The 13,351-nt window shown below is 41.7% G+C and overlaps 1 protein-coding gene across 1 annotated transcript in view; it reads left to right on the plus strand.

The window, feature by feature from the left end:
• Positions 1 to 13,351, plus strand: part of myo7ab (myosin VIIAb) — a 51,159-nt gene that overhangs the window by 23,334 nt on the left and 14,474 nt on the right. The window contains exons 18-27 of the mRNA XM_085470962.1: positions 294 to 386; positions 1,080 to 1,174; positions 1,394 to 1,478; positions 1,880 to 2,098; positions 5,827 to 6,144; positions 9,299 to 9,508; positions 10,160 to 10,336; positions 10,422 to 10,511; positions 11,536 to 11,663; positions 12,817 to 12,943. Coding sequence (XP_085327088.1) covers positions 294 to 386; positions 1,080 to 1,174; positions 1,394 to 1,478; positions 1,880 to 2,098; positions 5,827 to 6,144; positions 9,299 to 9,508; positions 10,160 to 10,336; positions 10,422 to 10,511; positions 11,536 to 11,663; positions 12,817 to 12,943 — 1,542 coding nt within the window. The remainder of the gene's footprint in view (positions 1 to 293; positions 387 to 1,079; positions 1,175 to 1,393; positions 1,479 to 1,879; positions 2,099 to 5,826; positions 6,145 to 9,298; positions 9,509 to 10,159; positions 10,337 to 10,421; positions 10,512 to 11,535; positions 11,664 to 12,816; positions 12,944 to 13,351) is intronic.

Here is a 13,351-nt window from a genome sequence, read left to right on the forward strand (position 1 = left end):
GATGAGTTTTGACATTTTTTACTATATATCAGTAAAGTTGTGGTTTGTTCTGGATTTTTCCAAGATCCCCCTGACATCAGTCATTTTGTTTTATAGGCAGGAAATCTAATATGACAGCTCAGAAAGTTCAGAGAAGAGAAACGAGGGTTACCCCAGTAGGTGTCTAAGGTCGAAAGAGTTAAACTGACTGTAATTCAACGTTTCCTTAATTCTGATGAAAATCTTAATGATAAACCTTAAAACAAAGTACAAATTCATGTCAGGAGTCATTATTTCTCATTTTTTCTTTCCAGGAGGACTTACGGGGAACCTGTCAGCAAATAGTCCAGGCCCGGCTGGGAAAACATGATGACTGGCAGATTGGAAAGACTAAAATCTTTCTAAAGGTTGGTTTCCTCATGTGAAAGTTAGCTTACTGAGGCCTTGATCCAAAGACTTCTGAATATTCGGCAGAATATTAGACAGTTTAGGCTCCTGGTGATGTAGCAAAAGGCTTTTCTGCCTTAAAAAAAGTTTTAGACCTTCTTAATGAAGCTCACTGCAGTGTCCATCTGTGTAAATGTTGAACAAGGTCTTTAGTTCATTTATCACAGGATTTCTTCTGCAGCTCAATAAACTTTTTTGATTTTGCAGGTTCTTTTTAGCATAGCAGCAAAAAGAGAAAACACAAGCATGCTCAATCAGTCAATGACATTCACTGCTGTCATCCCCAACCAGACACTTTGAGGGGGCAAACCATCCTAGCAGGTCAATTGTATGTGGTTAGGGTATACACTAGGTAGAAATGCTGTACTTCCTGGCTGTTTCTACTGTTCTTTTCTAATAAAAGCAAAATCACCAAAAACTTTGATGACCAAGAACATTTTTTACTTTAATAGCTCAAGTTTGTTCCCTCTAGACGAATTGTCTCAGTATGGGTCCCCAAGGCAAAAAACACGAGCTCCTATAAAGATAATTTCAAGTGTTTTATTTAAGTTATTAAACATAGTTTTGGCAAAAGAGCTCTACTGTGCCTTTTTGTTGCATATTATAATTTAATAACTTTTCTTTTCTTTATTTGCCACTTTGTCTCCTTTCAGGATCACCACGACATGCAGCTGGAGATAGAGAGGGACAACGCCATCACCGACAAGGTCATCCTTATCCAGAAGGCTGTGCGTGGGCTTAAAGAGAGGTAAGCGACTTGTAGGCGATTCCCAAATATCAAAAGTGTTTGTAGCTCATTGGAATAATGCTCTCTTCTTCCTTAAAGTGTAAAATTAGGTCCAGGATATATACATATCTTTGGTTTACCACAGCGTGAAGCAAAGGAGTAATGAAAAGAGATTTCTGTCTTAACCTACAAAGATAAAGGTTTGAAATCTAGTTTGTTTCCTTCTGTCACTCCTCCAAGAACAAACTTCCTCAGACTGAAGGGCGCTGTGACTGTTATTCAGAAGGTCTGGAGGGGTTACCGGTACAGAAAGAATTACCAAATTGTGAGTTGTCTACATCAACAGCCTGTTTTTCTGTAGTTTTTTATGCACTGAAATATTCTGAAAGCCTCAGTATGTATTTGTTTCTTCCAATTTTCATCTGTTCTCTCTGTTTTTTGTTTTCAAATTTGCAAGGTCGTCTTAAACCAGATTAAAACGAGACAGAGTGCAGTGGTAGCTCTTTCTTTATTTTATTCCAAGTTGCATAAAATTGAGCCTGGTCGTTTTTACAATCTTGCTTCTTGCAAATGTTAAAGACATATGAAAACATTCCTTCCCCAAGATGTAGTCATGTGCGAGCCTCAGCACACAGTGTCCAATACAAACAATTACAACACCAACAAAAAACAAATTAAATACATAACAATAATCCCTGACCTGTCAAACGCGTTCCCCTCCTTCAGATGCAGTCCGGCTTCTTGCGTCTCCAGGCCGTCTACAGGTCGAGGAAGTACTACCGAAGCTACCGGACGACTCGCCTTCGTGTGACTCTCATCCAAGCCCGTTGCCGCGGTTTCCTCATCCGGCAGGCATTTTGGCGGCGTCTTCGTGCCGTGTTGACCATCCAGGCCTACACCAGGGGCATGATAGCCAGACGCCTCTGCCAGAGGCTCAGGGCAGAGGTAAATAGTTACTACATTTACTACTGCTACCTAAATCATGTTGTAGGCGAGTCAGGAAGACGAGAACACTGGTCCTGAGGGCAGACTGACAGATGGAGGTGAAAGATAATATGGCGTCTTTATTATATTTTATCTGTGCTAGATGCAACTGAACACAAGTTTGTTACTTTGATGAAGAGACAGACGATATCATTTTCAAGTCTACCCAGTTAGCTTAGCTTAGCATAATAAGTGGAAAAAAAGGGTTCATCTGTAGCTTCTGTTCAAAAGTTACAGACTTAGTATAGATCTACATAGCTACCAGCTCCAAAAAGTGAAGCCAATGCAGAAGTGCCTTAAACCTCCATATTTTTTTTGTAATGACCAGAGCAGGGGGTCCTGTGTTTGCAAAAACCTCATAACCTCTTTTGATTTATGATCTCATTAAACCCTTTTTGATGAGTTTATGGCCTCAGTCACTAGTTTTATGCCTTGTTTAATAATGTCAATTTTGTAACTTAAGATCACATTAAGAGTCCTATTTAGTAAGGAGTGGTTATCAACACTGTGGCTGATCAGCATTTTGTATACAGTCTGTACTAACAATATCCAAATGAATCTCAGTCAGAAACATATAACTCGCTTATTAGTGCCATTTATCTTATTTAATGCTAAAATAATTTTTAAAATAACACTTTTTGATTTTGTTACCTTCAGAAAAAAACTATTTCTTTATGTTAAGCTGCTCTGGTGGCTCTGGCTTCACATTGTCATGAGAATAGCAATTATGTGAATAACTTAATTGTGACAACAGCCACTAAAGAATTAGGGAGTTGATATAAACGTCAGCGTGCCGTTACAAAAATCTTTTGATTTCATCCTTTGATAAATAAAAGGCCTCTAATCACCAATAATTTTATTTGCTACAATGAGCAAAATGATTCAATGAAGTAGCAAAATAATCCATAATTGAATCTTACCTTTTGATTTTTGTATCAGTCATGTCAGGCTTTATTTAAAAAAGCGACCACCCCACCACTGTAAGTTATTTTTTATTTCTTTTTTTGATTCAAAAGGAAATCCCTGTCATTCCAATGAAAATGTTTAATGTGTGTGTATGTGGTTTTTTTTAAATATGCTTGGTTAGGATGTAATTTATTCAGTTATAATGTAAAACCCCAACTTATTGAAAGTGTTCCTGAGATCATGCAGATATTTCCATGACAGACTCATACATATTTTTAATGAAGTGGTGCCTGAGGACCCGAAGATCATAGACATATTATTGATTTTTAGCCTTGTCCCTTGCGCAGAGATTTCTCTAGATTTTTCTCAGTCTTTTGATGATATAATGTGCATTAAAGATGAGATATTCAAAGTCTTGGCAATTTTACGTTGAGGAATTTTATTTTGAAATGCAATTCTTAGAGAACATCTGCCTATCATTACTCCCAATAAACTCTGCCTCTCTAAGAAGCTCTTTTTATAAGATAAGATAAGATAAGATAAGATAAGATAAGATAAGATAAGATAACCTTTATTAGTCCCACACGTGGGAAATTTGTTTTGTCACAGCAGGAAGTGGACAGTGCAAAAGTTATGATGCAAAAATTAGAATACAATAAGAATAAATACAGTACACAACTGTACAGAATAGAATAAAATAATATACTATATACAGTAGAATAAAATAGAATAAAAATATACAATAAGATAAAAATAGAATACGAATGCTATATACAACTGAGTAAAAATACAATGATGCCAGAAAAGATTATTGCACTTAGTGTTATTGCACATGTGTGGATGTGTGTGTTTGTTCAGTTAAAGTCTTTGTTGTGGAGTCTGACAGCAGTGGGGAGGAAAGACCTGCGAAATCTCTCCGTCCCACACCGTGGGTGCCGCAGTCTCCCACTGAAGGAGCTGCTCAGTGCTGTCACAGTCTGCTGCATGGGGTGGGAGACGTTGTCCAACAGGGATGACAGCTTAGCCGCCATTCTCCTGTCACTCACCACCTCCACTGGGTCCAGAGGGCATCCTAGAACAGAGCTGGCCCTTCGGATCACCCTGTTCAGTCTCTTCCTGTCCCCAGCAGAGATGCTGCCGCCCCAGCAGACCACACCATAAAAGATAGCAGAAGCCACCACAGAGTCATAGAAGGTCTTCAGGAGTGGGCCCTCCACCCCAAACGACCCAATCATGTTACTGACCTGTTGCCAAATAAGCTGATTAGTTGTAAAGATTTTCCTCTATATGTTTCTTTTTATTGCCACTTACTTTTCAGCCTTTTTTTCCCCCTCTCTCCAAGTTTTTTGAGACATGTTGGTCCCATCAAATTAAAAATTGCCTAATATTTTTCATTTAACAGTAAAATGTCTCATTTTAAACATTTGATTTGTTTTGTGTTTTATTGTGAATAAAATATGGGATTATGACATTTAGAAATCATTGGATTCTGTTTTTATTTACATTTTACACAGCGTCCAGCCGTCTTGGAATAAAGGTTGGACAGTTTGGTTTATCATGTGGTCAGACATAAGATGAAAATATTAGTCCTGGGTATTTAACTCTGAGTGGGGTTGTCATCTTGGTGGTGGTCCTGGAAGTTGCCAAGCCACCCTCACATCATGTGATTGGTTAGGTCACATGAGTTGCCTCTGCTGGCCTTCATTGGGTTTAGGGTAGTCACGGCTCAAAGGCCCATTCTGAGCCAGGATTTGTTAGTGTGAGTTTAAATAATTGTTTAGATCTTTTGCAAAGTTTTGTTTCACTTGTCTTTATATATTCTTACATTTATTCTTTCTGTATTAAACTCTGTTGACCTAAATTATGTCACCGTAAAACTATTTTTAACACATTATGTTACACCGATTTTATATAAAAGTCTGTAAAGCTGTTTTCATACATGCACTGCAGCTCTGAGCTGTGATAAACACGATTCGATGGATTCACATGTGAGAATGCAAATGTCCCATGTAGTCAGGTCAGTCTTTAACCTGCCGGCGCTGACATGCTGGTTCTCAGAGTATTTCCAGTTGCTCGGTGCAGACTGTTTTCCCCTGTGTGCTACATCTTTGAGAGCATAAATGTGGGTAATATCCTGACCTGAGTCTCAGGAAATTGTCCAGAATTTATGTGTGAAAACAGCTTTTGTAAACTATGGAAATGTTTGTTAGCTTTTCAACTTTTTCAGGGTAAAATTGCTATTTTTATATGATTTTTTCCCCTGAAGACTGTTAAATAAAATATTGTATTTTGTAAATGTTTGCTTAATCTCATTTTCTTATTAAATTGAATGTTCGGGGAACTGTAATATTCTCAAACATGTCTGCAGTTCAAGCGAAGAGCGTGAGGTCTCTAGGAGCACCGCAGCAGAGCGGGTGACAGACCAGAGGCGGCTGCTGCTGCGTGTTATCATGTTAAACATGTTCATGTGTCAGAGTGTTACAGTGTTGACCTCTGCACTGTTTTTATTCATTGTTGGTTATGTTAGTGTGTAGAAGTTTAGATTTATTCTTCTGTGAATAGCTCATACTTCATGTCGTGTTCAGCTTTAAACAATATTCATAATCTTTGTTGACTATTATCTAATGATAATGATTTGGTAGATTAGTGTCTACTCTAGTTTTGACTAACAGTTAATAGAGAGCAAGACAAACAATAAGATAACAGAGAAAATGTAAGCATAATGCTCCACCTTCCTCTGTGAACTCTTGTCCCTCTGTTCCTCCTCTCACCTCCCTCTACAGCTGCAGCATCGACTGGAAGCTGAGCGCCAGCGCCTGGCTGAGGAGGAGCAGCTGCGAAACCAGATGACAGTTCGGCGGGCGAAGGCTGAGGCTGAAAGGAAACACCAGGAGCGGCTCATCCAGCTGGCACAGCAGCAAGAGGACAGGGAGCGGGAGGAAAAGGAGGAGTCGAGGAGGAAGAAGGAGCTGCTGGAGCAGATGGAGAGGGAGAAGGAGCAGCCAGTCGACCACTCGGACATGGTTGACCGTATGTTTGGTTTCTTGGGGAACTCCGGGCCGCTGCCCAACCAGGATGGACAGGCACCTGCTGGTTTTGAAGTATGTATATGTGGGTTTTGTAGTCCAGAAAAGATGTCTGATTAAATCATCCATTAGCTAGGATTCCCCCCTCCGGTTTTTGAGGGGGACACATGGGGTTCTTGGGATTTTTTTCCAGGAAATGTCAAATATGTAATTTCCTTAATTTCTGGTAATCTGTGCATGCCCCTGCATGCATTTATGATGGAAATAGTATAAAGATAATATCCTTGGCCCTAAAGAGGTTGCATGAATACTTCAACTCCTTCAGAATGGAATATCAATACATGTCATTGCCAAGAGGTGTGCTGTGTCTCCTATCTCAATGTCAAGAACATGGAGACAGGCAATTACTTGAGGAGAGCTGGACAGGGCCATAGAAGGCTCAAGGCTCTTAACCCATCACTGGACCAGTATCTGCTCCTTTGTGCGAGGAGGAACAGAATGAGCACTGCCAGAGCCACAAAATGACCTCCCGCAGGCCACTGGTGTGAATGTGTTCACACATTATTACTTCTAGGCTACTACTGTCATTCATTATTATCAGGATGTGCTAAAAACTTCCTGAAAAGCCTTCAGTTAATTCAAAATGCTGCAGCAAGAGTACTGATGGGGACTAGAAAGAGAGAACATATTTCTGCTCTATTGGCTTCCCTTCATTGCCTCCCTGTTAAATCCAGAATTGAATTCAAAATCCTGCTCCTCACATACAAGGTCTTAAATAATCATCTCATCTTAATGACCTCAGTCACCTTTCTCACTCTTCAGTCACCTCTCTGCATTGAATCACGCTTGTTATTAATCTCTGTCTCTCTTCCACAACATGTCTTCTATCCTGTCTTCCTTCTCTCTCCCCAACCATTTGCGACAAATGGCCCCGCCCCTCCCTGAGCCTGGTTCTGCCGGAGGTTTCTTCCTGTTAAAAGGGAGTTTTTCCTTCCCACTGTCGCTAAAGTGGTTGCTCATTGGAGGTCATACACTGAACAAAAATATAAACGCAACACTTTTGTTACTGCTCCCATTCCCCATGGGATGGACGTAGAGACCTAAAATTCATTCCAGATACACAATATAACCATCCCTCCCAAACAGTGGTCACAAATCATTCCAAATGTGTGGTAGTGGGCACATCTGCCATATTGAGATAATCCATCCCACCTCACAGGTGTGCCACATCAGGATGCTGATCTGACATCATGAGTAGTGCACAGGTGTACCTCAGACTGCCCACAACAAAAGGCCACCCTGGAATGTGCAGTTTTGTCTCACAGCAAAATGCCACAGATGCCACAAGCAATGAGGGAGCGTGCAATTGGCATGCTGACAGCAGGAATGTCAACCAGATCTGTCACCCGTGCATTGAATGTTCATTTCTCAACCATAAGCCGTCTCCACAGGCGTTTCAGAGAATATGGCAGCACATCCAACCGGCCTCACAACCGCAGACCTTGTGTAACCACACCAGCCCAGGACCTCCACATCCAGCAGGTTCACCTCCAAGATCGTCTGAGACCAGCCACCCAGACAGCTGCTGGAACAATTGGTTTGCACAACCAAACAATTTCTGCACAAACTGTCAGAAACCGTCTCAGGGACGCTCAACTGCATGCCCGTCGTCCTCATCGGGGTCTTGACCTGACTCCAGCTCGTCGCCGTAACAGACTTGTGTGGGCAAATGCTCACATTCGATGGCGTCTGGCACGTTGGAGAGGTGTGCGCTTCACGGATGAATCATGGTTCACATTGTTCAGGGCAGATGGCAGCTGAGAATGTCCCAGTTCTTGCATGGCCAGCATACTCACCGGACATGTCACCCATTGAGCATGTTCGGGATGTGCTTGACCGGCGTATACGACAGCGTGTACCAGTTCCCACGAATATCCAACAACCTCGCACAGCCATTGAAGTGGAGTGGACCAACATTCCACAGGCCACAATTGACAATCTGATAGACTCCATGCGACGATGTGTTGCACTGCATGAGGCAAATGGTGGTCACACCAGATACTGACCGGTTCTGGGTCCCCAGACCCCCAATAGCGCAAAAAACTGCACATTCCAGGGTGGCCTTTTGTTGTGGGCAGTCTGAGGTACACCTGTGCACTACTCATGATGTCAGATCAGCATCCTGATGTGGCACACCTGTGAGGTGGGATGGATTATCTCAATATAGCAGATGTGCCCACTACCACACATTTGGACTGATTTGTGACCACTGTTTGGGAGGGATGGTTATATTGTGTATCTGGAATGAATTTTAGGTCTCTACGTCCATCCCATGGGGAATGGGAGCAGTAACAAAGGTGTTGCGTTTATATTTTTGTTGAGTGTATGATTGTTGGGTTTTTTCTCTGTATGTATTATTGTAGGGTCTACCTTACAATATAAAGCACCTTGAGGCGACTGTTGTTGTGATTTGGCGCTGTATAAATAAAACTGAATTGAATTGAATGTCTGACCAAAAAAATCTGAAAAAACTTTATGAGAGTGGTCTGAGTGCTGACTTCCTTTATTGGGCCCTGTGCTGACTGCCTGGCATCATAGCGCCTGACTGACATTTACCATAGAAAGCCAAAATTGGCAGGACCAACACTGGCACCCCGTGCGTTTCACAGATGAGATTCACTTTGAGCACGTGTGACAGACGTGAAAAGGTCCAATCATGTTGCCTGCAACATCATTCACAAATGACAGTGGCTCAATGGTGGTCTGGTAAGGCATATCCACAGAGGGATGCACAGACCTCTACAGGCTAGGCAACAGGACCCTGACTGCTGTTCGGTATCAGGATGTAATCCTTGGACCCATGTCAGACCCTATGCTGGTGTAGTGGGTCCTGGGTTCCTCCTGGTCCACGGAAATGCTCCGGCTCATGTGGTAAAAGTATGCAGGCAGTTCCCGGAGTCCAATAGTAAACCTCTGAGACATTCTGTTTCTGTCCAGTCGACACCACCAGGTTCCACCTCAGACTTAGTGATGCCATGGTCCTAGTCTACACTGAGGGTTTTAGTACTATTTAGATGTAGGAAGTGAATGGTTTGTTTGGTCCTCACCAAGAACAGTGTTCAGTGTTTTGGTCTCTGGTTTTTGGCTGATTTAAATGTTTCACTCTCCTTTCAGCTCTTCTGTTTTTTGTCTCCTAGAAATTTCTCTCACATATCATTTTGTTTCTCAGGATTTGGAAAACACGCCTTGTGGTGAGGAAGCTGAAGAGGAGGTTTTGAGCGAGGCTCCCCCGTTACCTGACGAGGAAGAGGAGGATTTGTCAGAGTATAAATTCTCCAAGTTTGCAGCCACCTACTTCCAGGGTGTCTCCATCCACACCTACATCAGACGGCCACTGAAACAACCTCTGCTTTTCCACGAGGACGAAGGAGACCAGCTGGTGAGGCTGACCTTCGATCTCAATCCCAAAGCCTTTTACAGCCCCCGATCATCTATTTAAGTTATTCGTATTATGTGTTAATGGACTCAGCAGATTTACACACGTACCGGCTGCTGAGCCGATTACGAATATGTTTTGGGCGAAAAAACCAAGTTAAACTGTCACGCTTTTTGTCCTTTTTCTGGAAAAAGAAGAGAACACAACCATATCACCAAAAATGTTGGTTTTTCAGTTTAGTTTTGGTATGAATAAATTGTTAATTTTCTTATTATAACACATAACACAATCCAATCATCTTAGAAAGTTCTTACTGAGACGGCAAAACAGTCACACCTACACAAAGGGACCTTGTAACTCCTCGTTAGCAGAAAGTCAGAGTTCAGACATGTGAATGATCAACTAAAATCCTCTGGGCTTCAAACACTGGCCTACTAAAATGTTTACAATGCTTTACTCTTGACTGCTAGTGGTGCTACAATATAGGCTGTAACCTACAGAAAAAGAGTCTCAAAGCTGGTGATTTTTTATTTATTTTTATAAATCAGAGATAATGCTGTAGAATAATTTTGAAATCACTCTAACGTGTATAATGAAAAATCAGGTGATTTCAAAAAAGTTTTTCTTATTTGCCATATTTGACCTGTCCTCCAGGCGGCTTTAGCTGTATGGATCACTGTGTTGAGGTTCATGGGCGACCTCCCGGAACCCAAATGCCCGATGGTCATCAACGACGGCAGCGAGAAGATCCCCGTCATGACAAAGATCTATGAAACCCTCGGCAAGAGGACCTTCAAGCGAGAGCTGCAGGAGCTGCAGGTGGAGGGAGAGGTGAGAGGATGCTGGGGATTGTATGAGTCGTTACAGATTGTCAGGTCAGAGCCTCCAAAATGTCATCTCCTGTTTGTACCTACAGAACAGCTCCATAGACAGCCAGAAGAGGAACAGCGTCAGGCATAAACTCGTGTCACTCACTCTGAAGAGGAAGTCCAAGATCACTGAGGAGGTGAGAAACACATCACTTCTTTTCAGCTGATCTAAGTAAATAATTTATTTAACATGTCCCATGTTTTCCACTTTTAATCATAGGGTGACGTGATAACAGTATATAACCAAACCTTAAAAGAGTGTTAACTTAAACAAAAGAAATGGGAGAACCTGGACAAAAATGGCGGTGCAGTCAGTACCGTCAGTGGTGACTCCAGTTTGGTGGCTGTTCTATGGGGTGTGTATATGTGTCCCATATTATATGTGTTGTACCGAGTCAATCAACTGAAAGGGAATGAACAGTTATGCCTATAACTTCTGCTCCCTGAAGGAGAGGAACGGGGTACAACACAAGATTGCCCCGCTATGCCCCGCCCCAACTTGGCTTGGTGAAGACTGCTATCGAACTGAGGGATCATTGTGATGATGGGCTATATGTGCAGATGAGCCTGTGTGCATGTCATCACAGTCATCACAGGTCATCTGCCTTAAAGCTGCTAATAGAGATTTCTTCAGCCAGGACATGCAGAGGTGTGATATCCCATCTTATTTGTGTTGTACCTCATTCCTTTCCTTCGGGGAACAGAAGTTATAGGCATAACTGTTTGGGGTTTTTTCAAGCACTGGGACACTTGGACACCGGGAAACTGAAGGTGGCACACCGGTGCAGTGTTGCACTGTTGCCTCACCTTGAACAGATCCTACATTTGCTGTAATGTTTGCATATTTTCCCTGTACCTACATAGATAATGTCTGACTTGATAACATAGAGATCCAAAGACAAGCCTGTTAGGTTACCTGGTGGTTCTCAGTTGGATGTGAGGGCCCATGTTTTTTCTCTTCGTTAGCCTTGTGATGGATCAGTAACCAGTCCAGGGTGTACCCCACCTCTTAACCACAACAGCTGGGGTAGACTTCTTGTTGGGAAGTTTTTTACCACTATAGCCCAAAGAGTGAAAAAAAAATCCAAACGTTTCTTGGATTCTGCAAATTTAAGCTCAAAACCTTCAAATTAATGCTTTTCTCTGTAACGCTGATGGCAGGTCACCAGGCGGCTGACAGAGGGGGACTACAGTCTCCAGGGAAACAGCATGCTGGAGGACCGACCCACCTCCAACCTGGAGAAACTTCACTTCATCATCGGCAACGGCATCTTGCGGCCCACCCTCAGGTGACCCATGAGTGTCATCGGCACTAAATAGAGGCTGCTCCTAGAAGCAGCAGTGAGGGATGAAGATGTTGCTTGCGGCAGCATGACGATGCTTTATCGATGTTTTTGGACCAAGCAAATGACGCACTGATGTTTTTGCTCTCTGGAGTTGATGAAAAACTTCAAGATTTATTCTGATTGTAGATTTTGTCTTGAAGATGACACTGAATTGAAATGAATAGGTTTGTTGAAATCAGATGGCTTTTTCGGCTAAATTCAAGTGTGGAGAGCGTTACTCCTGTGAGTGTGGAGCTTGAATAGTTAGTGTGGAGAGAGGTTTACTTTCATACCATGATTATTAAAAGTATGTCTTATTAAGTTAAAGCTATTGAGATGATTCTGGCTTGTGCATTTACTACAACCGTTCAGAACAGTCAAAATTAAAGGTCTCATAATCTGCAGACATATACTCCTCCTGTCTGCTTCACAGAGAGTCACTTTCCACTGTATGGTTTTGTAAACTATTAGAGACTCTAATTCACATCTTAGAGGAAGCCCACATATGAGATGCTGCAACACAGTTTAAGAAACTTAAAGGAAAAGAAAAATAAATTTCTCACAAAGACGGAACACAAATAAGGCAAAAACAGAAAATCTCCTGTAACTCAGCAATTAATAACTAATGCTATAAACGGTAATATTTAAACAAAATGGGATGATTAGTTAAAAAGGGAAGATAATTTGGAAACCAAAGTAAAATTAATTAAAATTATTAACAGAAAGAATTTTTAATATTGGAGAAACAGAGAAATGATTCAGATTCAGCACAAAACCTGGTCACTCTCCATTTTTTGTTGGGTCTTAGAAACTGCCAGAGGAGTCCTGCCTCAGCATCTGTTGAGCTCGGGTTCACTGGGCTTTAGCAATTTAAAGACACAGTGTTAAATAGAAACCATTTTATGCTGTTGGCATAGCAGACCTGGAGTATGTTCTGTATGGAATATTTGGCGATAGATCACCTCGCTGCAGGAACACAGTCCCTACATCCAGATGCTGCGCAATCCTCTTTGGAAAGTTTTTTTAAATGGGGTCTAATTTGATTTAGCTGTGGTGACTGTCTCGTGTATTGAAGAAGGCCTCTGATCTGTTTGTTGAATGTTGTCCTCTGCCTCAGAGACGAGATCTATTGTCAGATCTGCAAGCAGCTCAGCCAGAACCCGTCCAAAAGCAGCCACGCTCGCGGATGGATCCTGCTGTCCCTCTGCGTGGGCTGCTTCGCCCCCTCCGAGAAGTTCGTCAAAGTAAGAAACGTATTTCTGATGGGAAACTTGATGATAAAACCTCACGGTTAACTGGTGAAAATTGCAACTCATTTAAAAACTGAAATGGGAAAAAAATAACCACAATTGTAACTGCAGTGTCACCATTTTTGCACTTTTACACGCTCAGTTTTTCACTTGTATCTTCACGTTACTGATATTTGCCCACCACTGCCTGTTTAAAGTGTTTTGTGGTACTCACTGTTTCGGCCCTATGCCGCCTGCAGTACCATTATTTTCATCCATGTAATTGTACTGCACATGAAAGGTCAGGAACAAAAAGAAAATTCATTTAATAATAATATATTACAGATGATTTAAATTTGACCATAAAATAAAGAAATAATGGTAAACTGCAATAAATAAGCATGTCAACAGAAATTTACAAAA

Source organism: Copadichromis virginalis, linkage group LG10 (assembly GCF_057382275.1).
Source record: "Copadichromis virginalis isolate Kocher_CV1m ecotype Utaka linkage group LG10, C_Virginalis_male_GT1.1, whole genome shotgun sequence".
In the NCBI taxonomy this organism is placed as follows: domain Eukaryota; kingdom Metazoa; phylum Chordata; class Actinopteri; order Cichliformes; family Cichlidae; genus Copadichromis; species Copadichromis virginalis.